Source organism: Varanus komodoensis, unplaced genomic scaffold (assembly GCF_004798865.1).
Source record: "Varanus komodoensis strain SLA01 unplaced genomic scaffold, ASM479886v1 scaffold100, whole genome shotgun sequence".
Lineage (NCBI taxonomy): Eukaryota > Metazoa > Chordata > Lepidosauria > Squamata > Varanidae > Varanus > Varanus komodoensis.
In genome coordinates this window covers 75,117-101,526 of record NW_025335270.1, presented here as the reverse complement: position 1 = coordinate 101,526, position 26,410 = coordinate 75,117, and the positions used below count along the sequence as shown (strand labels likewise).

General features: G+C 43.0%; 2 protein-coding genes and 1 long non-coding RNA gene across 4 annotated transcripts in view; all 3 read right to left on the bottom strand.

The window, feature by feature from the left end:
• The window catches only part of CDC5L (cell division cycle 5 like), a 34,997-nt gene extending 19,131 nt beyond the window's left edge, over positions 1-15,866 (bottom strand). For both annotated transcript variants that reach the window (XM_044419209.1, XM_044419210.1), the window contains exons 1-9: positions 15,710-15,866; positions 12,893-12,996; positions 11,644-11,805; positions 10,528-10,655; positions 9,085-9,184; positions 8,197-8,415; positions 5,211-5,355; positions 4,258-4,446; positions 3,446-3,594 (exon numbers count right to left, since the gene is read on the bottom strand). In XM_044419209.1, coding sequence (XP_044275144.1) covers positions 3,446-3,594; positions 4,258-4,446; positions 5,211-5,355; positions 8,197-8,415; positions 9,085-9,184; positions 10,528-10,655; positions 11,644-11,805; positions 12,893-12,996; positions 15,710-15,754 — 1,241 coding nt within the window. In that variant the 5' untranslated portion in view covers positions 15,755-15,866. The remainder of the gene's footprint in view (positions 1-3,445; positions 3,595-4,257; positions 4,447-5,210; positions 5,356-8,196; positions 8,416-9,084; positions 9,185-10,527; positions 10,656-11,643; positions 11,806-12,892; positions 12,997-15,709) is intronic.
• A 988-nt stretch (positions 15,867-16,854) lies between these two features.
• On the bottom strand, positions 16,855-18,588 carry LOC123017723. Its single transcript, XR_006413654.1, has 3 exons — positions 18,577-18,588; positions 17,149-17,154; positions 16,855-17,052 (listed from the first exon to the last, which is right to left on the bottom strand). It is a non-coding gene; the product is annotated as an uncharacterized LOC123017723 (long non-coding RNA).
• Positions 18,589-21,478: 2,890 nt separating this feature from the next.
• The window catches only part of LOC123017740 (zinc finger protein 808-like), an 8,076-nt gene continuing 3,144 nt past the window's right edge, over positions 21,479-26,410 (bottom strand). Inside the window, exon 3 of the mRNA XM_044419254.1 lies at positions 21,479-24,135. Coding sequence (XP_044275189.1) covers positions 21,479-24,135 — 2,657 coding nt within the window. The remainder of the gene's footprint in view (positions 24,136-26,410) is intronic.

Below are 26,410 nucleotides of genomic sequence, written 5' to 3'. Positions count from 1 at the left end.
CCCAGTTCCCTCAGTCTCGCCTCATACAGCATCCCCTGCAAACCGGCCACCAACCTTGTGGCCCTACGCTGCACTGACTCTAACCTGGCTATATCCTTCCTGTAATGAGGGGCTCAAAACTGAACACAATACTACAGTTGTGGGCACACCAGACTTGTATAGAGTGGTAGTAATACCTCTCTTGATCTAGAAGCCACATTTCTGGCTATGCAACCAAGGGTGGCGTTTGCTCTATTAACCACTGCATCCCACTGCTGACTCATGTTCAGCCTGCAGTCAACCAGCACCCCAAGGTCCCTCTCCAGCCACTTGTCGCCTAGCCTGTGCTTATGACACCCATTCCTATGCCCCAAGTGCAAGATCTTGCACTTATCCACATTGAACACCATCCTGTTGCCTCCTGCCCACTTCCATAGTCTGTCCAGATCTTCTGGATCTGAAGTACGTGCTCCTCTGAAGTATGTGCCACTGCCCCTGTTTTAGTATCGTCTGCGAACCTGATCAGCAACTGTTCACCCCTTCTTCCATGTCATTGATGAAAAGATTAAACAGGATCACCCCCAGGACAGAGCCCTGGGGGACCCCGCTTGTCACTGGCCACAAGTGATGATTGCCCACTAATGGTTACCTCAGCTTTCAATCAGGCAACCATGCCCTAATCCATCAAACAGTGCATTAGTCTATCCCAAAACTCCTCAGTTTCTCAACCAGGATATCATGGGACACTTTGTCAAAGGCCTTGCTAAAATCCAGGTAAACCACATCCACTGCATCCCCTCCATCCAGCCATCTCAAAACCTTATCGTAGAATTCTACAAGGTTTGTCTGGCAGGACCTGTTTTTGCAGAAGCCGTGTTGTGTGTCTGTCAGCCTCCCTTCCCTATCTAGCATCACAAGATCTCTCACTATTATGAGCCTTTCCATTGTTTTTCCTACAATGGATGTAAGGCTAACAGGTCTGTAATTCCCCATGTCCCTTCTACTACTTTTTTTGAAAAATGGGACCACTGATGCCACCCTCCAGTCCTCTGGAACTTCACCCCTTCTCCACGAGGCCTCAAAAATGGAGGCCAACAGGCGTGAAAGAATCCCTGAGAACTCTTTAAGCACCCTCAGGTGTAACCCATCAGGGTCTGGCGCCTTTGCAATGTCCAATGCCCTGAGGAGCCCCTCAACTTCAAGGGGGTGACTCTAATCTGTGTCCCTAGTTCCCCGGTCTCATCTAATCTCCTATGAAGATCTCCCCCATCCTGCTTTGGGGAGAACACAGAGGCAAAATTGTTATTCAGCATCTGTGCCTGTTCCCTCATATCAGTCACTGGATCTCCTTCCTCCTTATTTAGTGGTCCCACCACTTGTCTCCCCTTCCTCTTCCTATTTACATGCTGACAGAAGCCCTTTTTGTTGCTCTTGATATTCTTGGCAAGTCTCAGTTCGTAATCAGCCTTAGCCTTGCGAAGAATCCTTTTGCAAGGGGCCTCCTCCCAGTATACCCTTTTGTCTATTTGCCCCAGTACTCATTTCCTATGGAGGTTCCTCTTTCCTCTAATCCCTCTAACCACCTCCTTTCGCATCCATGGCGGCACGCTCCTCCGCCTCCCCACCTTACTAACTAGAGGTATCGTCCAGGCTTGCGTCTCCAAAACCTCCCTTTTGAGCGCCATCCACCCCCCCTCAACTCGCTTACCTTCCAGTAACCTGTCCTAGGAGACTTTCCCCAGTCTGGCCTTCAGTTGGCCAAAGTTGGCCCTCTTGAAGTCCCAGCTTCTAGTGCTAGACCTGCTGCACATCCCCAGTCCCTTGATCTCAAAGCAAAGGATGGAGTGATCACTCGCATCCAGAGCTCCCCTAATCTGCACTTCATCTAGCAGCTCCTCTCTATTGGTCAAGACCAAGTCAAGGAGGGTCCCCCCCTCGTCTCCTCTCGGACCCTCTGTGTGAAAAACCCTCCCTCTATAGCTTCTAGGAAGCGACGTGACCTGGCTGTCACCACCGAGTGAGTCTCCCAGCTAATATCCAGGAGGTTGAAATCTCCCATAATTACTGTGCCTCTCACCCAAGATATCCTTAGAATCTGGTCTGTCAGGACATCATCCAGGGTCTCAAGTTATTGCCCCTCACTGTCAGTTCTCTTTCCCTGTCAAAACCCCTAAGTTTCACCCAGACTGCCTCTACCGAGTCCCCCTCTGTGCTGCATTCTATCTCACTGCATCCTATCCCTTCCCTGACGTATAAAGCCTCGCCCCCACCCCTCTTTCCCTTCCTGTCCTTTCTAAAAAGGTGATACCCCTCTACGTTCACATTCCAATCTTGCCTTTCATCCCACCAAGTTTCTGTGATTCCCACCAGGTCATACCCTCCTATTCCCAGGAGAGCTTCAAGCTCTTCCTGCTTATTACCCATGCTCCTAGCATTGGTGTACATGCACCTCAACTCCTTCCCACAGCTTCCTTTCTTTGGAGTCCCCAGCCTTCTCCTCCCTCCCATCCTCCCTGATACCTGGCCCCTCTCTGTAGGAGTCCTGTCAGTCCCTGCAGTACCTCTAAAACCCTGTTCCCAGAGCTCTGATCCTCTCCCCACAGTTGTCCAGTGCAGACACGTTTTTGGGGGGCCTGAACCCCTCCCCCCCGGCTCAGTTTAAAGTCTTCCAGACGAAGCTCGCTAGAGCATCTCCAAAGGACCTTTCCCCCATCCTCGTGAGGTGCAACCCGTCGCTTGCTAGAAGTCCATTGGCAAGAAACCGGGTGCCATGGTCGAGGAACCTGAAGTGTTCATTCTGGCATCACACCCTAAGCCAGTCGTTCACCTCAGAGACCCTCCTGTCCCTGCCTGGCCCAAATACCCAGACTAGTAAGATTGAGGAGAAGGCCACTTGGGCCTTCAGCTCCCTGAGTTTCTTCCCCAAGGCCTTGAAGTCCCTGGTGATCCCGACCACACCCTGCCAGGCTATGTCATTTGTGCCCACATGGATCACCACTTTGCAAAATCTGCTCTTCATAGGTCAGCACCATGTAGTGAGCTTGACGAGCAGTCAGCAGCCACGCACAGGCAAATCAGGAGAGCCATTCCCATGCCAGGCTTTCCTGCTCAGAAACAGAAGAGGTATGAGGATCTTGCTTCCTGGTGCATGTTGGAAAGCCTCAGTGTAGCATGACCCAGTCAGCAGCTCCCCTGCTGGCATTTCCATTAGGAAAGGTAAGCGTGGGTGTTGGCAGCAGCAAAGGGGTGCTGCGCAGACTTGCTGGAAAGCAGGGTTGGCATCTACAATTTTTGGCGTGGTCAACATGTCCAGCTAAAATTTATAGACCCCCTGATAATGAAGACTTAACAGAATCTTTTTTGCTATTGTACAATTAATTTAAAGCATAGTATACCTTCAGTTATAGTAAAGGAAAATTAAAGTGCATCTTTGCCCTTCCTAGCAAGTTCAAATAACTTGACATACCTGAAGGGAGTAGAAAGCACAGTATTTGGTGTCTGAACAACTTGTCTCTGTGGTGTTACCCCAGAGAAGTCACTTTCATGGAGGGGTGTATTAAGACCACCTTTCAATGGAGTGTCAACATTAGTAAGAGCCATCAAGTTCTGAGCTTCCTGTATGGCAAGATGCATAAAACACACAAGCATTTGCAAAATTAAAAACATAAGAGAAATGAATATATCAATGTTAAAAGGTATAGCAATTACAGCACTCAGCACCACCAAGTAAGAGGTGTTTTTCCTTCTGAAACCAGAATATCCATCTGAAAAGTGACAAGGAAATTTTCAAACAGGAACTCAATGTTGCTAAAGCATCAAGCCCCACAGTTTGACGAGAATTTTACATCTGGCTTCTTTAAGCCTGTTTAGTCACACTGAACAATTAATGTGATTAAATGAAAGGAACACCCTTCATCAACCTTCAGGCCTCGCTGCTTTTTGCTGTGGGTACAAGTCTCTTGTCTGGAACTTAGCAATGAATGTAGTGATATCTCTGACACCCACATACCTAAGCTATTTCTGCTATTGATCCTTTCTCTCATGCTGAGAAGAAAAATAGAAAGGCCTCACAAGGCTATGATCAAAGCTGGGAGACCTATTAACCCTCTTTCAAAAAATTGTATACACCTGCCAGGCCAAGGGACACCCAGTGCTAGGACTCTGCAGCAAAGACTAGTTACTTTGTGAAACTATAATAAAAGATAACACTGCAAAGGATTATAACTTTGATATTCTACGGTTATTTTTAAATAAAATTTCTCTTATATTTGAGTTTACCTGTAGGATCCTGTCCTGTGCTGCTGGTGTTTTGGGTGTTCGAAGGGCAATGCTGTTGTTGGTAACATTGTACTCTGACAAGAGTGTGCTGGAAGCAGAGTTTGTGATACCAGATTCCTCTGCTGTTTGACGCGCAATCTCACTTGCTTGGCCAACTTTTACTACTTCTTCAAGTTCTGTATCTGAAATCTTAAAGAGGGACCAACATCATAATTGAACTGCACATAACTATAAAGCATTGAAAAACATGCAATAAAAACTCAATCCTGATATTAGACACAGTGGCCGTTTTCATATGTAAATCAAGGGGTAATCAGTTAACCCAGAATTTAATCTGATGTGTGATGTCACCACTTTCAATATGCAACTTCCAGATTAGAGGGTAATATGTGACACTCAAATCTGGATACAATGGGTATCAGACAACCCACAGTTAATGAACAACTAATAGGATTCAGATGTCACAGCAGATTGGGCCAATCAGGCTGCATATTCAAAATGCTACAGGAATATGCCCAGCAGATGCCACGGCAAATGGTGAGCTACTTAACCTACCATCTGCATGCTGAGTTGGCTCACTGAATGCTATAGCACCACAGGGCCTACCCTTAGCGGGTATTCCAATAGAAGATAATATATATGGGCAACTGCCCCATCTGATTCTCCTTCAAGCTAGCAGGGGCAAGTGGTTTGTTTACTAATAGTTTTGCAGTGCTGTGTTTAGTGTCATCAAACCCACTGGGGTGTATTGCTCAAGAATTCCTCGACATAAAACTCATTAAAGTCTGTAAGAATACGCATCAAGAAAAACCAAAGGGGAAGTGTACGTATGCATCTGAAACTTTATTTCTAATTACTCATTACTTGGATGCACTAAGCAACTACTGTTACTTAAGCAGAAGCAGCTTGATTTGCATTAACTGTCAACCATCAGATAGCAAGAAGCAATATACCTGAGGAGATGGAAGCACCAGTTTACTTCTTTTTTTAGTGAATTCTGACACACCACTAGTCTGAAGAATTGCTGATGGTAAATCAGATTCCTTTTTCCGTTTCAGTTGCTGCTTGTCCTTCTTTCTCTCTCTTCCTTCCTTCTCTCTGTTACCACAAAAGACCTTGAATTAAATACCAGTAATCAATAAGCATAATTCAATCATTAGTTCAGAAGGCATAGAAGATTATCTTTACTTCCTATTCATACTGCTTCAAAATAACTAGTTTTTTAAATGGAATACTGGTAAATGATTAACACTTTGTCACTATTTATAAGATATAGCATTAATCCAGGGAGTAATTACTTGTCTAGGTAGTCCCTGGACAAGTTCTGTTCCCGAGAATGTCCTTAAGTCAAATTTGCATGTAAGTCGATCACATGAGTAAGCCAAGTGTTTGCCTTAGTATATGTATATCTCTTACCTTTCTATGCATATAAAATACTTAAGAAACACTTCCATATTCACTAAGACATCTTAAACACAATATAGCATTGTAATAATGATAATAATGCAGTAATAATAAAGTAACCACAGGTACTGGAGAGAGAGAGAAAGAGAGAGAATCTGTATTTATCCTTATGTGTATGTATACAGTATTGTAAAAAAATAAAAGAAAGTTCTTAAAACAGCTTAAAACATTATTGAGATAACATTAAACTGATGATGATGGAGATGGACCTGCTACTGGAGAGTCAGCAACAACTCCAAGGTCTTTTTCTTTTTCCAAGTATTCCCCATCTTGTACAGATGCATTTGGGGGCGGGGGGTCTGTAGGTGGAGAGCTTGGCATTTGCTTCTGCTGAATTTCATTCAGTTGTTTTCTGCCCAATGTTCTATAAGATTTAGGTCACCCTGGATCTTCTTTGTCTCCAGGATGCTAGCTATTCCACCAAGTTTTGGGTCATCTGCAAATTTAATTATTGTTCCCTGGACTTCATTATCTAGATCATGGGTCCCCAAACTATAGTCCATGGGCTGTATCTGGCCTGTCATGCCCATTTATCCGGCCCACCTTAGAAGTTTTGGACTTGCCGGGCCCATGTGCATGCGCAAGCAAGGAGCCAGCTTGCTCACCCAGAGATCATTTTGGACTCGCTTGGAGAAAACCATCTCCGCATGCGCACACGCCCTCCCCAAGTCCTCACCGGCCCGCGCCCCCCCCACCGACACTGCCTTGCTGGCCCGCGCTCACCACTGCCACCTTTCAACTGGCCCCCTGTTGAAAAAGTTTGAGGACCCCCAATCTAGATCATTAATAAAGATGTTAAAGAGCACGGGTCCCAGGATTGAGTGCTGTGGCACCCCACTCGTTACCTCACTCCAGCTTGAAAAGGTGCTGTTAATGAGCACTTTCTATGACCAATTTTGTAGCCAGCTGTGGATCTACCTAATCACAGTTCTACTTCTTCATTATTTTGATACAATAATAAATATATAAACAAACTTTTGCAGTAAGTAGGTCAGGGTTACATAGGTCAGGCTGTTAGTAACTGACTGGTCTGCAGTCAACAAGTGAGTTTCAGCATTGAGTGCAGACTAGATCCCAGATGTCCAGAGCCCCAGTCTCTCCAGCTTTCTTTACTCTAACCACTAGGCCACACTGGTTCTCACCCTAATGAGGTGGATTTCCATCCAGCCCATAACCCTATTAATAGAATTTGCAGTACAATAAAATTTACAATGGAAAATTCTAAATTTCTATGACACTGATATTTCTATAAAATAAATGTCTTATACCATAATCTTAGGAATGTCTACTCAGAAGTTCCACCGAGTTCAGTGAGGCTCCCACCAAACCAAGGTATGCAATTGTAGCCTCACTCTTACTTTTTCATTCCAAATACACTGAAGCAGACCCTTTTGCCATTTCAATAGCTTGTCATTTATTACTTTAATATTTTTTAAAGAAAAAGAATAAATATTGAAGTATGACCCAGATACTATGATTACAGTTTCAAGTGCTGATCAACTAACATTATAAATTCTATGAAAAGCAGTTCATAATATCTTTTAATATATCTTTTCTATTTTTCTGAAATATTTATACTTGAATATCTTACCAGTTTATTCATCCAATGTTTGTTGGCTTGTTTCTAAATTTGGTCTTTGGCAATTTTCTTGGATAATTTTGGTCTTACATAATTTTCATTTTATCCTTATTCAAACTATAGTTCAAACTCTTCTAAATATATTTATGTTGTAGTCTAGTGTTAGGATTGGTAAAGGTCCAGAACATGTCACTAGCATATAAATCAATCCTATTCACTTTCTTACCAACAAGGTTCAGATAATATTAAACAGTTTCAGAAATCAGAAAAGCTAATGGTTTTGCAGTAAGGTCTCCCCACAACTTTTGAGGGGCTCTTACCATCAATGAAGTTTGGTAGTCCAGTAAAGGCTACCCCAACAAAGGCATCTGTTTCCTGCCAAAATTGGGTGGCAGCAAAAAAAGGGGGGTTATTTTGCTTTATTGCAAGTACGCAGGCAACAGACATGCAGGGAAGCCTCCCAGGAGTGTGAGTTTGCTTGGAAAAGGAAGTGTCTGTGTGCATCCTACATGCTTTGTTTTAAAGCAAATAGTTCCCTTTTTCCCACAGCCAAATTTTGGTGGCAAAAATTAGTGATGCAAAGGAATGTCTGGCAGCATCCTGAAGTGAAGCCGTACCCAGTGGGTTTATGGGGAGGGAAGATAATTAAAATATGATGTATTTTAATTATCTTTGTTCAAAAAGTGATAGAACTTGAGTTGCTTACTGCATTTTAAAATAAAAACTAAGAACTTAAAACGTTCAGTTTTGTGAAAAATGTATAAGCAGTAAAAATAAGCTGTATTGACATACAATAACTTTAATATGCTACTCACTGGGCAACACTACAGGAGAATATACTATGCTCTTCTATTATCCCATTTGAAGATGGTACTTTTAAGCAAGAACCAACTTACGATCTTAGTTCCCCATCTAAGTCTTGTTGCCTTAGCTTCCTAAAATCTGCATCCAGGGCTTGGTAATTTTCTTCTGATGTATCATAAAAACCTGGAGCAGGCTTCTTCTCAAATGGGATTTCTGCATTGTAGTCCACTCCTCTTTTCTTTTTCCTTTTTTTCTGGATCTCAATCCCTGCAGCTCGAAGTTCCCTCCTCTTCTGGAGTGCAGCAAGGCGTCTAAAGAGGTGCAATAAATTAACCAAGACTTGAAATGAATGTTACTATGGAATATAGTTCACTTTTGGAGGTGACATTCTGTGAACTCTTTTTTTGCAAACACAGAAAATCCAGTTCCTTACAGATGCATTCCATAATAATTGATAAAGGGCATGACATCAGTTTTGAGTCAGGGCTCATAACAAATCAAAAGGTTTAATGCAAATTATGTGCCTAATTTACTACTACTGTGACCACTACAACTGGCAAAAAGGCAGTCTTTTGGGCCAATCAAACTTTCTTTGCAATACTTTCTTTGAAAATACATTTTTTTCCACAACAAGGATCTTGTTGACTTCAGGGGAAAAGTGCCCCCCCGAACTAGGAAATAGTAAATCTGTCTTGTTACATACAGAGTTTTGCCTTCCTATAATGAAGACTTGAAAATCTCAGAAATTAATAAGACCAGTCAATTATTTGGAAGTTATTAGACTATTCTTATTTATTTCTTATTTCTAGAAGACTGTGCCCACCATGTACAATTGGTATAAAATAAAGAGATCCCTGGGAAATCCCAGCTCAGCTACGTGACTTTGGGAACCATGAAAAGCATGCCTCCTCAAAACCTTAATTGTGATGAGGAATAGTTTCAGCCAAATTGAAAAAATACTTGAGAAAGGCTATACCAACCTAGCTTCTTCCAACTGCTTTTCTCTTGCTTTCCTTTTGGCTTTCTTTCCCTGAGTGTTAGCCAAACGAGCCCTTGCTTCAGAAAGCATCTCAAGTTCATCTGTAAAAATATATAAATATCTCTCACAACTGGAAGCAAGAACAAAAGGACTCTCAAGAGTGCGGAAAAAATATTGGTAAGTGCAGATTCCAGGTCACCTGAGCCTTCTTTGGTCTCATTCAAAATATGCTTTAGGTTAAAACACTACATCATCATCATCAGCATCTCCCCACCATTTTTCCTAAAGGAAATGCAGAGTGGTTAACATGCTCCTCCTCTTCCCCATTATTTTATCCTCACATGTACCCTGCAAGGCTGACTGAATGTCCCTAAATCACCTACTGAATTTCATGGCTGAGTAGGCACTAGAAACAGCGATCTCCTGAGATCATTTTCTCCCAAACAATCTCCGTGCGAGCAAGCCGCCGCCTCGCTGCGCACCCACACGTGCGCACACACGGCAAGTCCAAAACTTCTGAGGCGGGCTGGATAAATGGGCATGGCGGGCCGGATTTGGCCTGCAGGCCATAGTTTGAGGACCCATGATCTAAGGGCTCAGGCAGGTGTATACAGAAAGAGACAATCCTTCAAACATCCAGGCCCTAACCGTTTAGGCCTTTAAATGTCATAGTTAACACCTTAAATGGGCCTGGAATTCAACTGGTAGTCAGTGCAGGTGGTACAGGACCAGCATTATGTGATCACACCTGCTGGTCCCTGTCAAAAACCTGGCTGCTCTATTTTGAACAAACTGGGAAGGATCTGGACTGTTTTCAAGGGCAGTCCCACATTAAGCACATTACAATAGTCCAATCAGGAGGCTACCAGAGCATGAGTTACTGTTGCTGGACTCTGCACATCCACGTAAGGGCATAGTTGATAGATCAGCCGAAGCTGGTGGAAAGCACTCCTTGCCACAGCAGTCACCTCGAACTCCAAGGATAACTCTGGGTAGAGGAGAACTCCCAAACTGTCCCCTAGGGGCAGTGGAATCCCATCCAGAAAAGTGCAAAAATCACTTGTCTGGAAAGCGGAACCACTCACCAGCAGAACCACCATCTTATCTGGATTAAATCTCAATTTATTGACCTTCATCCACTTAGACAACACCTCTTAAGTTTCTTCGTCTAGGAATACAGCCACAGCATAATACCCAGACTTCAAGGGAGACAGATTAACCCTATATTAATCCTATGACACTATACATTAAAAGTAGCACAATTAACATGCTTATGCCTATACCATCGATGATCTACTCATCTAAGAATAAGTCTTACTATAAAATGTGAGACATGATAACTTTGGAAATATTCATTATTCCAGGCTACATTTACCCTCCACTTTCTTGTTTTGCTAGTTGCCAACATTATTTAAGCAACATACAGAAAACCATGCTACCCTACCTTCATCCATATCAATAGGATCTGGCCTAGCTGGCTTCGTTTCAGGGTTTGGATCAATTTCTCCTGGTTTAAGTTTGCGAGGATCATCAGCAGTTTCTTCCTCATTGTCTCTTTGTGCGGCCTTATCTCTGAAAAGAAAAAAAGCAAACAAACAATAAACAATTTAAAAATATTAAAATATGCAAAGAAAACATGACATATCCTTCTTAATTCTGAATAAAAGACATCACCCATGTCAGCTACCCTCAGTAAGCATTGCACCTGCCAGTACTTCATGAGATAGAAGACTGTCAGAGCAAAACTTCACGAGTGGGCATATCAATATACTGTTATCAAATACAGTAGTACCTTGGCTCATGAATGCCTCAGTTCATGACCAAGTCGCGAACAAAAATTTCATAAAAATTTTGACTCAGGTCGCAAACTCCACATTGGGTGGCGACCGCGATCAGGGCCATCTCCCCACCCCTCTAAGTGGAGAGATGGCTGCAATCGTGCTGGGGGTGCAGGGGAGATGGCTGAGATCGCACCCATCTTTCCTGCATGAGCGCACCCATGATTGCGCCCATCTGCGTGAGCGCAACCACGATCTCGGCCATCTTCCCCCCCCCCCCAAGTGTGCCCGTGTTCGCGCCCATCTCTCCCCCCAGCGTGCCTGGGTTCACGCCTGTCTCTCGCCCCTAGCGCACCCATGATCGAGCCCATCTCCCTGCCAACTGCGCCCGTGATCACGCCCATCTCTCCCCTGGGATGACGGGCGCGATCACAGTCATGCTGGGGAGGCGGGGAGATGGCCGCACTCATGCTCAGGGTGGCGGGGGGAGATGGCCGCGATCTTTGTTGTTGTCACTTTGCTTTACATTTTTCTGATTTAAAAAAAATAGTTACAGAACGGATTGACCTTATTTACACTGAACCTTATGGTCAATTTAATTTGGCTCACAACCAATTTGGGTCATGGCCAGAGTCCTGGACTGGATTAAGTTTGTGAGTCAAGGTACCACTGTACTCAAAGGTACTTTCTGAAATCCTGGGTCATTTCTATAACTAGAAAGCCTCCACACAATCTCCCAGCATCAAGAAATTATCCTTCCACTGCAGAACAGAATTACTTACAGTAGGAACTCATAGTGTTCCAAGCACTGAGCAGCTGTTCTTCCAATAATTGGTGCAATAGTTCTCCACTGGGTTGGCATAAGTTTAGCCAAATGCAGCAATTTCTCTTCTTCTTCTCGTGACCATTCAGTCTTCTTTATACTTGGGTCCAGCCATTCATACCTTACTCAAAATTATGAAAATGAGAGGGTTTTGGTAAGATTAAGCTCTTATCAGTAAAAAGATTTCATATTTTCCATCCTCCAAGAATGAGCTAGCATGCTGTTTTCCATGCTGGCTGTAAGAAGGGAGGAGATCACAGCATGGATTCCCAGCTCTGAGGGCAGAGTTGGTTTTAACCATGGATCTGGGAATTCAAAGTAGGAATCTGTGAAGAATCCACTGTGGGGTGGGAACCTATCAGATTCTCTTAGTTCAGCTTGGTTCAGCTTCTGATCTGATTTCTTGCAGCTGTGAGTTCAACATAAGCCTTTCTACAGACACCTAACCAAGAATCAAGCACTGTGTGAATGCTGTGCAAGCAGCACCACTCTTCCAGACATGATTTGTGGCCTTCCTTTGTGCTGCACATGCTGCAGAAGAAGGTTGCCAGTTGTGCAGCTGTAGTTCAGGAAGGGTTTGCAGGCTTCCTCTCAGCTCAGCTCACTTCCAAAGTCAGAGGCAAGCATGAGAGTAAGTTCAACAAACAGAAGAGAACTGGATCATGAAAGGATTGTCACAGCCTAATTCAAAGTAACTGGTAGTCCCCTAGACACCATCTAGAGGTCACTGAATTGCTCCCTAAGTGTTGATAATTCACCGCTGAATATTTCTAATTCCCAGAGGTCCAAAAAACTGTAAACAGCATAGCAGAAACTGCTAATATCAAAGGCTGTCCAACTGTATCTACGTAGCTGCATTCCAAGTAAGAACTATAATCTGCTCTGCAAAACTAACACAGCCCAATCCAACACAGGAATGCCCCAAGCTGCTCTTCAATTAAGGGGTGAAATACATTGCCCACCCACTTGTCTTTTCTTTCTCCCAATCTAGAATGACCTGGAGAAGTCCACTTTCAAGCTTGCATGACTCTACAGCTGAATATACTCTACAGCTGCAGAGTCTTTACAAAATTTACAAAGTACACAGCCTATATACACAAGCCAGTACTTTTGCACAAACACATGTATCATATGCATTCCTGATACACACTATACATAGCCCACCTCACTGAAATGAACTGTTATCCACCAAAAATTTTATTACATACCATCGGGCTTTGCACTGCTTTGCTGATTTTCTGTGCAACAGTGAGGCAATACGAGACCATTGGTTTTTTCCATATTTCATTACAGCTGCTTTAAGAATTTCATCCTTAAAACAAAAAGTATATTGTTAACCATTACAATATTTCTGCATTCCAATTTTTGTTTGGAATTGTCATATTAGACAAAACATAATGGTGCTACTGGGTTTGTCATTAACATGTTTATAAGATTGTTCTAAGATTACTAGTTTTTCCAAGGAGGTATACTTTTGTACTGGCCAAATAAGAGTCAACAGATTCTTTGCTTTATAAGGGCAATTTTAGAAGGGATTTATCTAGGACTGGCCAATGGCTTGGCCAAAACACCCCCAATTTGTTAACTAACCAGTTAAATAATAATTAAGGATGTTTAGGACTTCAATTTTATTAGGGAAAAATACTTTGATCAAACTGTGTGATGCTTATGTTAATTACTAATTGTTATAATGAAACAATATTTTTAAAAGCTCTTGTCCTAATGCCAGGAGTTTTATAGAACAGACAGCCAGATTACATTGCAGGAAGTCCTTGCTTGTGTTTTGGTTTGGAGATATTTGAAGTGCAGCTCTCTGAAGATGTGTGCTATTTAGTGCGTTCATAAATTATCCAAGGGGATCTACATGAACTGGCTTAATCTGCAATTTAGAGCAAATCATTTAGGATGCTGAAAACCAAAGAGGGCTGTGAAAGTCTTTCAGACTGGGTAAAGAGGCAACAAAATGTCAAATGACATTCATAAATCAGGTAAAGTGAAGTGAGGGGAAATAGCGGGGCAGCACTTCTTTCCTTAGCCATCTGCCTGGCCAAGTGGGAAGCAAGATGCAGGGCCAGAACAACTTTAATCTAATCTAGCAGAGCTCTGCCTACATTAAGTCTGGCTTAGAAGTAAAATTTAAGAGTAGGCCTAGATTTCAGTGTTAATGCCTGTCAATCAGAAGCATCTTAGAACAGTTTGCTTTTATTGATTACTACAGTTTTAGAGATTATTTTACAACGTTTATTATCTGAATGAAGGCAAATAATAAAATGCTGTTGCTTTCTTGCCTTTATTTTTCTTTTCTGCAATCTAGTGATAGTTTAAACTTCAGTATAACATTCTCATTTCATGCCCCTTTGCTTGAAGTAGGAGTAAGCAGTGAAGTGGCCAAGGCTGCTGATGACACTAAACTTTTAAGGATGGTTAAAATGGGATTCCCTCACTAGGCCACTTCACTAGCTTCAAAGGGATCTCTCCAAGCTGGGAGAAAGGCATCAAAATGGCAAATGCAGTTCAATATAAGCAAGTGCAGATTTGTGCATGTTGGTGCAAAAACCTCTAACTTCAAGTCTATATTGATGGGATCTGAGCTGGCAGTGACTGAGCAAGGAAGTGATCTTGGAGTTTAGGGGGCAACTTGAGGAAAATGTCAACCCAACATGCAGCTGCTGTGAAGAAGGCAAACTCCATGCTAGGCATAATTAGCAATGGAACAGAAAATAGAATTGCCCACGTTTTACTTCCCTTATATAAATCTTTGATGTGACTGGTCTTGGGATATTATGTTCAGTACTGTTTGAAAGAGGACATTATTAAGTTAGAAAAAGTACAGAGAAGGGCAACAAAAATAATCAGGGGGCTGGAGCAGCTCCCCTATGAGAAGCAGCCATGACAACTGGGACTGTTCACCATGGGAAAAAAGGCAAGTAAGGGGAGACATGATAGCAGTGTTTAAAATAATGCATGGTTTGGAGAATGTAGTGAGGGGGACATTTTTCTCCTTCTCCTATATCCCTCAAACTGGGGTCATCCCACAGCGCTGATTGGTGGGAGGTTTAGGACAGATAAAAAGAAGTACTTCTTCATACAGTGCATAATTAAACTATGAAATTTGCTGACATAGGAAGTGGTGATGGCCATGAATTTGGATGGATGTAAAGAGAAATTGGTCAGATTCATGAGGAAGTAGACTGTTAGTCTTGCAGGCTATGTGTTACCTCCTTTATCAGAGATGACATACCTGCATACACCAGCTGCTGCAGAGCTAGGGCAGGTGGAGGTCTTGCACCCATCCTGCTTGAGGGATTCTCTGGGCAGCTGGGTTGCCACTGTGTGTGCTGAGTGTTGGACTAGATGAACCTTTGGTCTGATCTAGTGTGGCTCTTAAACAAGTTTCACTTAATTTAATGGGCCCACTTCCTAAGTAAGTGTACATACGACTGCAACCAATGCTTCACTCTTCTGGATCTTCATTAGTTGGTAAGTATGTTTTCCTTAGAGTTGCAACTGGGCATTTGGCAAACTTCAATACGATGATCAATACACAATGATAATATTACAATGCAACACAAAACCCATGACAACTAGAAATATTAGAATTTGCGATCTGGGCTGTTAATTTTTCCCTGACAGAAAATTGTTGCCAATCAGCTGCTATTCTTGAGTTTCATCCCAGAAGGAAGCCTACCCAGTCGGAAACGAGCGTCTTGGCACATATCTGAGCAGAAGGACAACTGAACATCTTGGAATATATTTCGGTATAAAACATGCACACGTTCAAGCTCCCTTATCACCCCTTTCAACCCCTGCTTTGTATTTACACTTATATTTAGCACCACTGGAGTGCTACAGAACGAACTACTCGCAGCGCAAAAAAGGGTGATCACACACGCATGCGCTTTACTCTTTGACGCATGCGCCATGCCAGCACTTAGGGCAGCAACAGGGAGGCCTCTGGAGAAAACTATGAAGGGGGAGACGGCCGACACGGGGAATGAAGTGGAAAGGATAGGACGTGCACCCACCTCGGTGTTTCGCCACACGCCCCCTTTAATCATTATCCGCGGCATCTCGGCGGCGGGAAAGAAGGCGCTGCAGAGAAGAAGGAATAGGAACAAACGGCAACGGCGAAGTACGTCGATCACGGCGCCGCGCACGAGAGCGACGTTCGGACACTGCGCAGGCGCATTCTCAAGAAGCTTCGGCCGAGCTGCGACGCCCTTGGGATTGGAGGAGACGCAAAGGAGAACCGCCTCTTTCGTAGCGATGTCGCGCGAATTCCTCGGGCGTGAGTCGCGGCCGTCCTTTTCGCGCCACGGGTGCAGTTGGCTCGGGTTGCAAACGGCGGCTGGAGGGATCTGATCCTTCCCGCCTTTCATTTCTCTCTGCCTTCACAGCCTACGTGCCCCCGCGGAGGAAGGCGGGTCCCCCGAGGAACGCATCCCCAGGCGCTGCTGCCTTATCGCCGGCAGACGCGCCCCCAGCAACGGGTTCCTTCGGACACCCGCACTCCTCCGAGGGGAGTGAGCGTGCTTTAAGAAATTAGTGTTGAAATCCTGGATTTTAGCGTGTTCAAGCACAAGGAAAGGAAAGCGTGGAGGGAGGAGTCTCCCCTGAGCTGTGAGGAAGCGGTAAATAGAAGGAATAGGTATTAAATGAATAGTACTGTTCCATTGTTGCAAAATTTAGGCTTAAGTTGAAGAAAGTAGGGAAAAGCACTAGGCCACTCAGGTATGACCTAAATCATGTCCCTGATGAATATACAGTAGAGGTGACAAATAGGTTTAAGGAATTAGACCTGATAGAGTGCCTGAAGAGCTATGGACGAAGGTTCACAACATTGGACAAGAGGTAGCAACTAAAACCATCCCAAAGAAAAAGAAATGCAAGAAAACAAAATGGCTGTCTGAGGAAGCTTTACAAATTGCTGAGGAAAGAAGGGAAGCGAAAGGCAAGGGAGAAAGAGAAAGATACACCCAACTGAATGCAGAATTCCAGAGAATAGCTAGAAAAGAAGGGCTTCTTAAATGAACAGTGCAAAGAAATAGAAGAAAACAATAGAATAGGGAGGACCAGAGATCTCTACAAGAAAATTGGAGATGTGAAGGAAACATTTCATGCAAAGGTGGGCATGATAAAGGACCAAAATGGCAGGGACCTAACAGAGGCAGAAGAGATTAAGAAGAGGTGGCAAGATTACACAGAAGAACTACACAAGAAAGAGCTTAATGTCCCTGATAACCACGATGGGGTGGTCACTGACCTCGAGGCAGAAATCGTGGAATGTGAAGTCAATTGGGCCTTAGGAAGTCTGAGCAATAACAAAACTAGTGGGGGTGACAGTATTCCAGCTGAGCTATTCCAAATCCTCAGCTATGCAGATGATACCACTCTAATGGCAGAAAGTGAAGAGGAACTAAAGAGCCTCTTGATGCGGGTGAAGGAGGAGAGCACAAAAGTTGACTTGAAACTCAACATTAAGAAAACTAAGATCATGGCATCCGGTCCTCTCACTTCCTGGCAAACAGATGGGGAAGAAATGGGGGTAGTGACAGATTTTATTTTCCTGGGCTCCAAGATCATCGCAGACGGGGACTGCAGCCAAGAAATTAAAAGACGCTCCTGGGGAGGAAAGCTATGGCAAATCTAGACAGCATACTAAAAAACAGAGACATCAACCTGCCAACAAAAGTGTGTATAGTAAAGGTTATGGTTTTCCTAGTTACCATGTATGGCTGTAAAAGTTGGACCATAAGGAAGGCTGAGCGCCGAAGAATTGAGGCCTTTGAACTGTGGTGCTGGAGGAGACTCCTGCGAGTCCCTTGGACTTCAAGGCAATCAAACTGGTCAGTCCTAGAGGAGATCAACCCTGACTGCTCTTTAGAAGGCCAGATCCTGAAGATGAAACTCAAATACGAGGATGAGGTGGCTGGATGGAGTCACTGAAGCAGTTGGTGTGAGCTTAAGTGGACTCCAGGGGATGGTGGAGGACAGGAAGGCCTGGAGGAATGTTGTCCATGGGGTCGCGATGGGTCGGACACAACTTCGTGACTAACAACAACTTTTCCGTATCGGACACTCCAGGTTCAACACTGGACTGACTCCATACAGTTCTGTAGTGTGATCAAATTCTCATCATTGCAGCTCAGTAAAATTATGCAGTTGGAAAAGTAACAAGAATGGTTGAGGGACTCAAGCAATATTTGGAGCTACTGAACAGTGTCAGTTCCAGACTTGAGAGCCCCTTCCTCCAGTACATTCCAGACCATGGGTCCTGAAACTATGGCCCAGGGGCTGAATCCGGCCCGCCATGCCCATTTGGACCCACCACACGTGTGCCCACACCCATGCATGTGCCCCCTTCTGCCCACCTCACCCCAAGCGTGGGGAGGCAGCAGTTTGCTCACTTGGAGAAAACTCCAAACAAGCAAGTCGCTGCCTTGTGTGCCCACCTCACTGTGCGCCCCGCCTCTGTGCCTGCGCCGCCCCCCCCATGCCGGCCCGCATGCACCACCCACACCACCTTTCCAGCCTGTGCCCAGTACTGGCACCTTTCAACTGGCCCCCTGGTGAAAAAGTTTGAGGACCCCTGTTCTAGACCAAACAAACTTGCAAGTAGCTGAATGTCTCTTACTTTGAAAATAGCTGAGATATAGCTCTATTTCCATTTTGTTTAATAGACATTTAACCAAGAACGTCCATATTAGTGTAGCAGCTACGTGACTGAGCAGTGAACCTTAGGGTTAGGGCTTTGCTCTCCTCCCTACAAAGACTTTGCTAGATGCCTTTCAGCATCTCTGTTCTGACAACTCACCCCACTTTCTGTCATGTTACTGTTGACCTACCACCACCCCTGAAAGTATTGAAGTGACAAATGTAATGAACTAGATACTAAGATGCAGTATGAATAATGCTCTTACTCCAGATGTTGATTTAGTGCCAAGGTGGATGGGATTGTGTGTGTGTGTTTGAAATTAGATTTTTTAAGAGTATATTATTGCTGATAGTTTTAAACTTGAAATCTAGTTTAAACATATCAAATTCTATCTCCCTCACAGGGTTAAATTTAATATGCAAGCAATTTCCACTTGCACCACAGGACATCCTGTTGTTCTCCTCCCCTGCAGGTCCTGCTTGTTGTAGTATGCAGAAGACTGTGTGACCATGTGCGTGTATGAATTAAATTACACTTACAGAAAGCCAGTATTGGATGCAGCCCACAGAAGGCTCTTTGATCCAGATACACCTCCTGTGAATCTGAGAAGGGAAGCAATTTTCACAAGTTCCTCTTTTTTCCTATGAGCCCACATGCTGTTTGTGAGGGTCTTCGTTCTAACATGGGGAATTTCAGGAGTCTCAATGAAAATTGTGTCACTTCTGTTCAAGGAAGCTTCTGCTGAATCACAAGAATAAAACACCTTTCAAAACAGCCATCTAATTTCCCCCCACATCAAAGCAAGTCCAACAGATAGTCACTTGTTTGGACACAGCTTTACTAGTTACCATGCATTTTAGAAGACCGAGATTTTGGAGACCTGTATGAAGCATGGGGTTGGATCCTTTCATTATTTTTGAATTGATGGAAACAAGTTGTTTAAAAACCATGCCTTTTCATCATCTGAAGAATTTAATAAAAATTAATAGAATTACAAATACTCAATGGATATGAGCACTGTATTACAATGAATTAATTCTAGTATTGATCAAATGAATTCAGAACTGCACAGAATAAATTTGTTTACAAGAGAAAATGGGTGCATCACTGTCCATTTTATCATTGCTATACAACTGTATGTTGAACCTTTTACCTATGACTGATAGGAAAACTCAGCAAGCTGCAATGTAGGAATCCAGTGTCTAAACACAACAAATTTTGCAGCAGTGTAGCCCATCTTACCTTGCCAGCCTATTCCTTCCCTACCATGCAAACACATAAAACCGGAAACATAAGTGATTCCTACAGTGCAGTCCAGAGAGCAAGAGTAGACATGTAATATACAGATAGAATATATAACACACCATCAAAACATTTGTTAGCATCTGGATCCAAGATCACTTAAGTCATACATTTATGCAACACAGAAGATGTCCGTAGCATCTTTGCTTTTTTTCTGTGCATTGCCAACTCTGCCACTGCTATACTACTTGTGCCTCTCTGGAACAGCAGTTTACAGCTTGTTTTTCAGTGTAGTTCATGGAATACTGTTATTTATGCATGGAATCACAAGGGCAGTAGTTTACAGAACAGAAACCAAGTTTAGATCTCACATTTTATTTAACAAACAACAATTGACAAGCAACACCATTTCGCCATTCTCTTGAACACAGTGTTTAATAAAGAAAACCCAAGGAAGTAATTCAAGCTTTAGATTTTTCAAGGGTATCCTTGAAAAGACAGCATAAACACTGTACATTAAGTAACACTAATCTCAGCTTTGTCATCTCCCATCCCCCACCATAAGCCATAAGCATATTGAGGCACCTGTGGCCTTCATTTTTTATAGTTTGTACAGAAAAGATACATGCATCAAGTTGTATTCAGTGAAATTTTTACAAGTGTACTTTACAATCAACACTTTAGAAAATAGTACAGGTCAATGAATTTTCTGTTGAACAGTCTTGCTAATAAGCATCTTCTTCAGTACTCAACTGAATAGGATATGAAAAATATATGAATTGAATATTGAAATGAAATTGGAATATCTTGACTTTTCTACATTAGGATGCCCTCAGATGTCCCACTAGCTCAAGTACATAAAACACATTTTCACCAAACTGAGAACATAAGCAGTATTTTGGGGACTGTATAGGCTGTTTCATATTCTGACAACCTGGAGCCATTTAAGATTGCCAGGAATGCTGGTTTTTTCTCAGTTCCTTGACTATATTCTGAAATAGCTTAAAAGAAATAGCATGTATATGCCAGCCTTCCTAAACATGCTGCCCTTCAGATGTTTTTGACTTCATTTCCCATCAACCCAGGCCATGGAGCATGCTGACTGAGGCTGATGGGAGCTGTATTCCAAGACATCGGAAGATCATCGGATTGGGAAAAAACTGAGCTAATTGCTTCAGAGAAATACTGTACACTAAAGTGTCTCTCACCAGAAATAGATGAGAGATCCTAAAAAGGAGTACCCCGTTCACTCAGACAAGGTCCCTGAAACGATCATCTGGGCAGGTGCTCCATTTGAGGAAGCTAGAAATTCAAGGAACCCAAGACACTGACTGCTTCTGTCTTTAGATCCTCCAAAATCTTCCCCCAGGAGTGCAGAAAGCTGCACAACTAAGCAGAGGCCAAGGCAAAGTCTTCCTTCCCAGAATACTACCAGGGAAGCACCAGATGAGCAGCAAAATTAAAGCCACTGATAACATTATTAGAACATGGAAGACTGCTCCAAAGACCCTAGGAATAGGGTATTATGTTTCTTAACCAGTTTTCCTCCTCTAAGTTTGTTGTCTAGGAAAGGTATTAACAGGATCTTTGTACATTACCAGCAAAACTGACCAACCCTAAAGAATCCAAATACCTTGAAGTAGTTTGTACAAATCAATGTCTACAACTGTTCTCACACCTGCCCTTTCTGAAAATTAGCATGTTTCTTTTAAAAAAATACTCCCCGAACATGCTTTTAAGGAGCTAGCACTCTACTGCCAATGAAATTTCAGATTCAGCCATACTTAGCAGAAAATGTTTTTAAATCATACTAAGATACTTAACTGAAAAAGTTCTTTCTTGAGGTCCAACAGCTGCTTTTTCATGCTTTTTGGATGTACCATATAAGCCTCTGATTTTACTTTTTTGTTCTCGTGTATTTTTTTGATGCACCTTTTAAAGGTATGGTGTTGAGACTTTGCACTTCTACACTAAGTTCATTTGTCAGTTGTTTTACCGCACATGTCTTTTTCTGCCTCTTAACTCTTTTCTTCTTATGAGTTTGTGCATGCTTCTGCAGAGCATGCTTGCTTGTGGCAGAAAACATACATTTGTTGCACTTTAAGTGAGTTAAAACATGGCGGTTTAAATGGCTAGATGTACGGAAAGCAAGGCTGCAGTGAGAACATTTATGTGGCTTTTCACCAGTGTGGATCTGAAAGTGTATCTTCAAGTTTCCTTTACGGATAGTTTTGTAGTCACACTCTTCACACTTAAATATTTTCACAGGCAAGGAGGAAGGCTGCTTTTGAGAATGGCCACTAGGTGGAGGCTGCTTATCTGTGTGTGAAGCCAAGTGTTGTTTAAATGACTGCCAGTTGCCAGTTGAAAAGTCACAGCTGCCACACCTGAGGAAGTCCAGGTTCTCATGCACAAGCATGTGACGTTTCAGGTGACTTGATGTAAAAAAAGCTTTTTTACAAATAGCACAACAATATGGCCTTTCTCCTGTGTGTATTCTTGTGTGACACTTCAGCCTGCCCAATATGTAGGTGGTATAATCACAGTGCTCACACTTATAGGCTTGTGGATGGCTTTTATGAGACATGACTGTGCTTTTGCTTCCTTTTTCTTTAGACATATTCATTTGCTTCTCTGAGTTTTCACAGCTTGAAGTGGATGAATGAAGTCTTTTTCTTGCTGCACCCTTACCTTTGCACGTTTCTTTATGGAACTTAAGGTCTTCTGCAGTCACTCCTATGAAAAGGCATTGGCTGCATTTGTGATGCTTCTGTAAGTGTGACAAGCTATGCCGTTTTAGGTGGCTGGAGTTTCGAAAGGACTTGTCACACTCTTGACACTTATACGGTTTTTCACCAGTGTGGACACTAAAGTGTATTCGCAAATTGCTGAAGGCACTAGTGATATAAGAACATTGGTGGCATTTGAAGAGTCTAAGAGCTGGTCCACAAGAAGGGTGCCGACCATTTGCCCCATAGTCCTGGTTTTTACTACTGTTCTCACTTGGTTGAACCTGTACGTGAATACCCTTATGGTACCTCAAGAGTTCTTCTTTCCGAAACACAATGTTACAATGATCACAAACATACGTGCTTGGGAAAACATCCGACATCTCACTCCCTGAATTGCTTCGGCAGTAGTCTTTCTGTGGGTGTACCTCTTCTTGGGAGCCATCTTCTTGCTCACATTCTGCTGCTGGCATGAACAGTTCATTTGACTGAGAAAGGCTTACTGCTTTCCGATTATCAAAATCACACAGAGCCTGAGTCTTTTGCAAATGGCTGGTCTGCTCACACTCTTCAACACAGATAGCTTTAGATGTGTTATCATTGTTCTGAACTTGTGAGTGGTATTTCCAATGACCCTGGAGATGTTTCTTTGTGTAAAAGACTTTGCTGCACTGCTTACACACATATTTCCTCTGAGAATTCTGTCTCTCCTCCCAAGCAATAGGCAAACTACTGCTCTGCTGTGTTTGGCTATGTGAGTCCACGTGTTTATTTAAGCTACTTGCGCTTGTGAAGCGCAGCTCACAGACAGCACACCAATAGGGCTTGGCACCTGAATGGAGGAAGCTGTGTTTTACCATGCTGCTAAAATGCTGGGACAAAAAAGCACAGAAGGTGCATTTGTACAGCTTATAGCCAGCATGCCAGTACAAGTGCTTAAGCACATTGGAATGGTTATCAGAGGAATAGTCACACCGCGGGCACTGATAAGGTGGTCCATCATGATGCTTCTTCATGTGGTGTGTAAAACTTTTTGGATTTTGGGAAGCAAAGGAACATACTGAGCAACAGAAGCTCTTTGAAGGCTTTAGTTCCCTTTTCATTTCAGTAAAGAATTTCTCATACTTACTTTCCTTTTGATTCTTGGGTGAGGTCTTCATAGCTAGTTTATCCTTGTTCCTTCTACTTTCTCCAGTATTTTTACTTTCCTCTCTCTTTCTTAACAATAACATTTTCATGTGGAACATACAGTGGCGTTTAAGATTGGTAGATAAGAAATATGTTCTGTGGCAAAACTTACCTTTGTGATTTTTTTTATTCATATGAGTAGCGTGAATGTGTTTTCTTAAACATACCAAGGACATATGCCTCAAGTTACAAAACAAGCATTTCCAAGCCTCCCTTGTTTTGGTATGCATTTTTGGGGCTGAGATCAGTGGAGTATTGATCTTGGGCTTATAAGTCAGTAGCAATTCCTCTTTTGATTGCTCTACCTGCAGCTGTTGGCCACATTCTGTACTCTCACTAGAGGCATCAAGGTTTTCTTGCATATAGTGCTCTGCAGAACAATCAGCTACCAAGAGCGGAATACAATGTCCGCCAGCATCTGGCTCAGGATCAGCACAATTGTGTGTTGTTGCGCTCCCAGCATCTTCTGAAAAATCTTCCAGGGAACAATCACCGGTACTACAAAGTGAGGCACATTTCTCATTTTCATCTTGATGCTCTTCCAGTTTGCAACCTAGGAACATGTTATCCTCGGGTCCATCACTCTTCCAAGATCTGTTGCCAGTTTCATTAAATCCTGTCTCCAAAGGGGCAGCACCTACAGAATGGAGTAAATAAACTCAAGCAATAACCTCTTGGGGTGCAATTATGAGAATTATAAGCCCTTGAACTTTGAGTTTTCCAAGTATTCTATTCAGGGCAAGAACAGGAGAGGCAATCTTTTGCCCCCCCCATCCTCCCACCCTACATCTTCTCTAGATGGGTTTCACTAGCACAGTGATGCGAACATTTTAGAAACCAAGTGCCCCAACTGCAACCCAAAGCCCACTTATTTATTGCAAAGTGCCAGCACTCCAATAAAACCTGAATACGGAGGTTTTAGTTTAGAAAAAACAACTCACAGCCAGTCCAAGCACACACACACACACGGCAGCGCACCGACCGGACATGCGAAAGCACGGATGAGTCACAGCTAATAAGTCGCGCCTCATGACATCATTGCCTGGCACTGCTACTCCTTTCCGAGCACACGCATGGCCCCTATGTGCACTGTTATCCGATGCTCGGCTGCTGGGGCAACTTTGCTCGCATGCCGATAGAGAGGGCTCTGTGTGCCCACTGCGGCATGCATGCCATAGGTTCACCACCACTGCACTAGCATATCACAGGGAAGGGTAATTTGCCTGGAATATGGCTCAATCTTATGACAGTCTATTTGAGACCATGGCATTTTGGTTGGTAAGAACAAGATGGCAATCATGAAATATCTCTAATAAGATGCTAGCAGGCTCACAAAGTATATAGAAAAAAATAGTACTATTGGACTGTATGGTCTAATGTGCTGAAACATGTCATAATGAACTAAACAAGTCTCCTAAAAAAATAAGGACGTAACCACACTCTCCCATAGCTGCGTTACCATAATCTATGTCAACCTTTCCCAGTATGGTGCCCTCCAGATAGTTTTGATTACAACTCCTTAACATTGGCCATCTAGCTGGGACCTGATGCAAGTTGTAATCCAAAATATTTGGAGGAAACCAGGCTGCTTCAGTAAGCATCAAAGACGCTTTTATCCCTGATTATTAAAAAAAGATGTTCAGAACTACACAATTTACTTATCTTTTGCTCTCTCATACACACTTCACTCCATTTCACTAATATATTTTTCCCTTTTGGTTACATTATTTTCTCTTTTCTCCCTTCCTTTTTACTTTTTCTTTCTTTCTTTTCAGGTCTAGGACTGTAACTCAGATTGAGCTGAATACCCTTTGTAAACTTATGTTACCATGTCTTTCTTCAAGTTCATACTATTATTTTATGTATGAATCATTATCAATAAGTCAATTAATTTGTTTCATTGAAAACCTGGTCTCTCTCTCTCTCTACCATGCTGATCTACTGGGTTGTCAAGGTACAAATTCTAACTCAGATTAGATCAACAGGTCAACATCCTTCACATTCCTGTTGAGCACAAAAGATGATGGGCTCTCATTCCCCAAGCTAAGCCTTATCCTATCCAGAGTGTCCTCTTGCCAGAAATCCCCTGAAAAGATGACAGGGAGAGAGGCAAAGAACTGGAGAATCTAGTTCTCATTCTGGAATTCTGCAGTACTGATACCATCACACTCACTGAGTGTGCTAATGGGGCCATAGGATCAGATGTACTTTACTCAGTATGAGTAGCAAAGCAGAAATACAGCTACCACTTAGAATTATAGATCACTAATCTGCTTCAGATTTTTGTGTCTTCCATAGTTCAAATAAAAAATAAACAGTAATCATGGCAAAATAATTTTGACTGCTGGTCAAGTCTGAACACAAAGAAATATTGGGTCGAATGCAAATTTAACTGTACTTATAGTAGGCCAATTTTCCTCATGTCCTGCAGATGTTTGGACTACAACTCTCAACAGCTCAGCCAGCATGGCCAATGGTTAGCAATGTTGGGACCTCTAGTCCAGGGGTCCTCTAACTTTTTCAACAGGGGACCAGTTGAAAGGTCCAGGCAATGGGCGCGGTGGAAGGTGTTGCGGGTGGAAGGGCGCAGGGGGGGGGGGGGGGCATGTGTGCAGTGGGGCAAGGGCAGGCACGCGCAGAGATCCTTTCTCCAAGCAAGTCCAAAACAATCTCCGCAGGAGCAAGCCGCTGCCTCACCGTGGGCACATGCATGGCGAGTCCAAAACCTCTATGGCAGGCTGGATAAATTATTTATTTACTTATTTTATACTGTTATTTTTAATTTTATATTATTATGTTTGAAACTCAGTGTATTTTTTGTATTTTTGTATTTAATGGTAATTTATTATGTTCTATTGTATTTCAATGTATTTTATTGTGTTGTAAACCGCCCCTTGCCGAAGCCTCGGGGC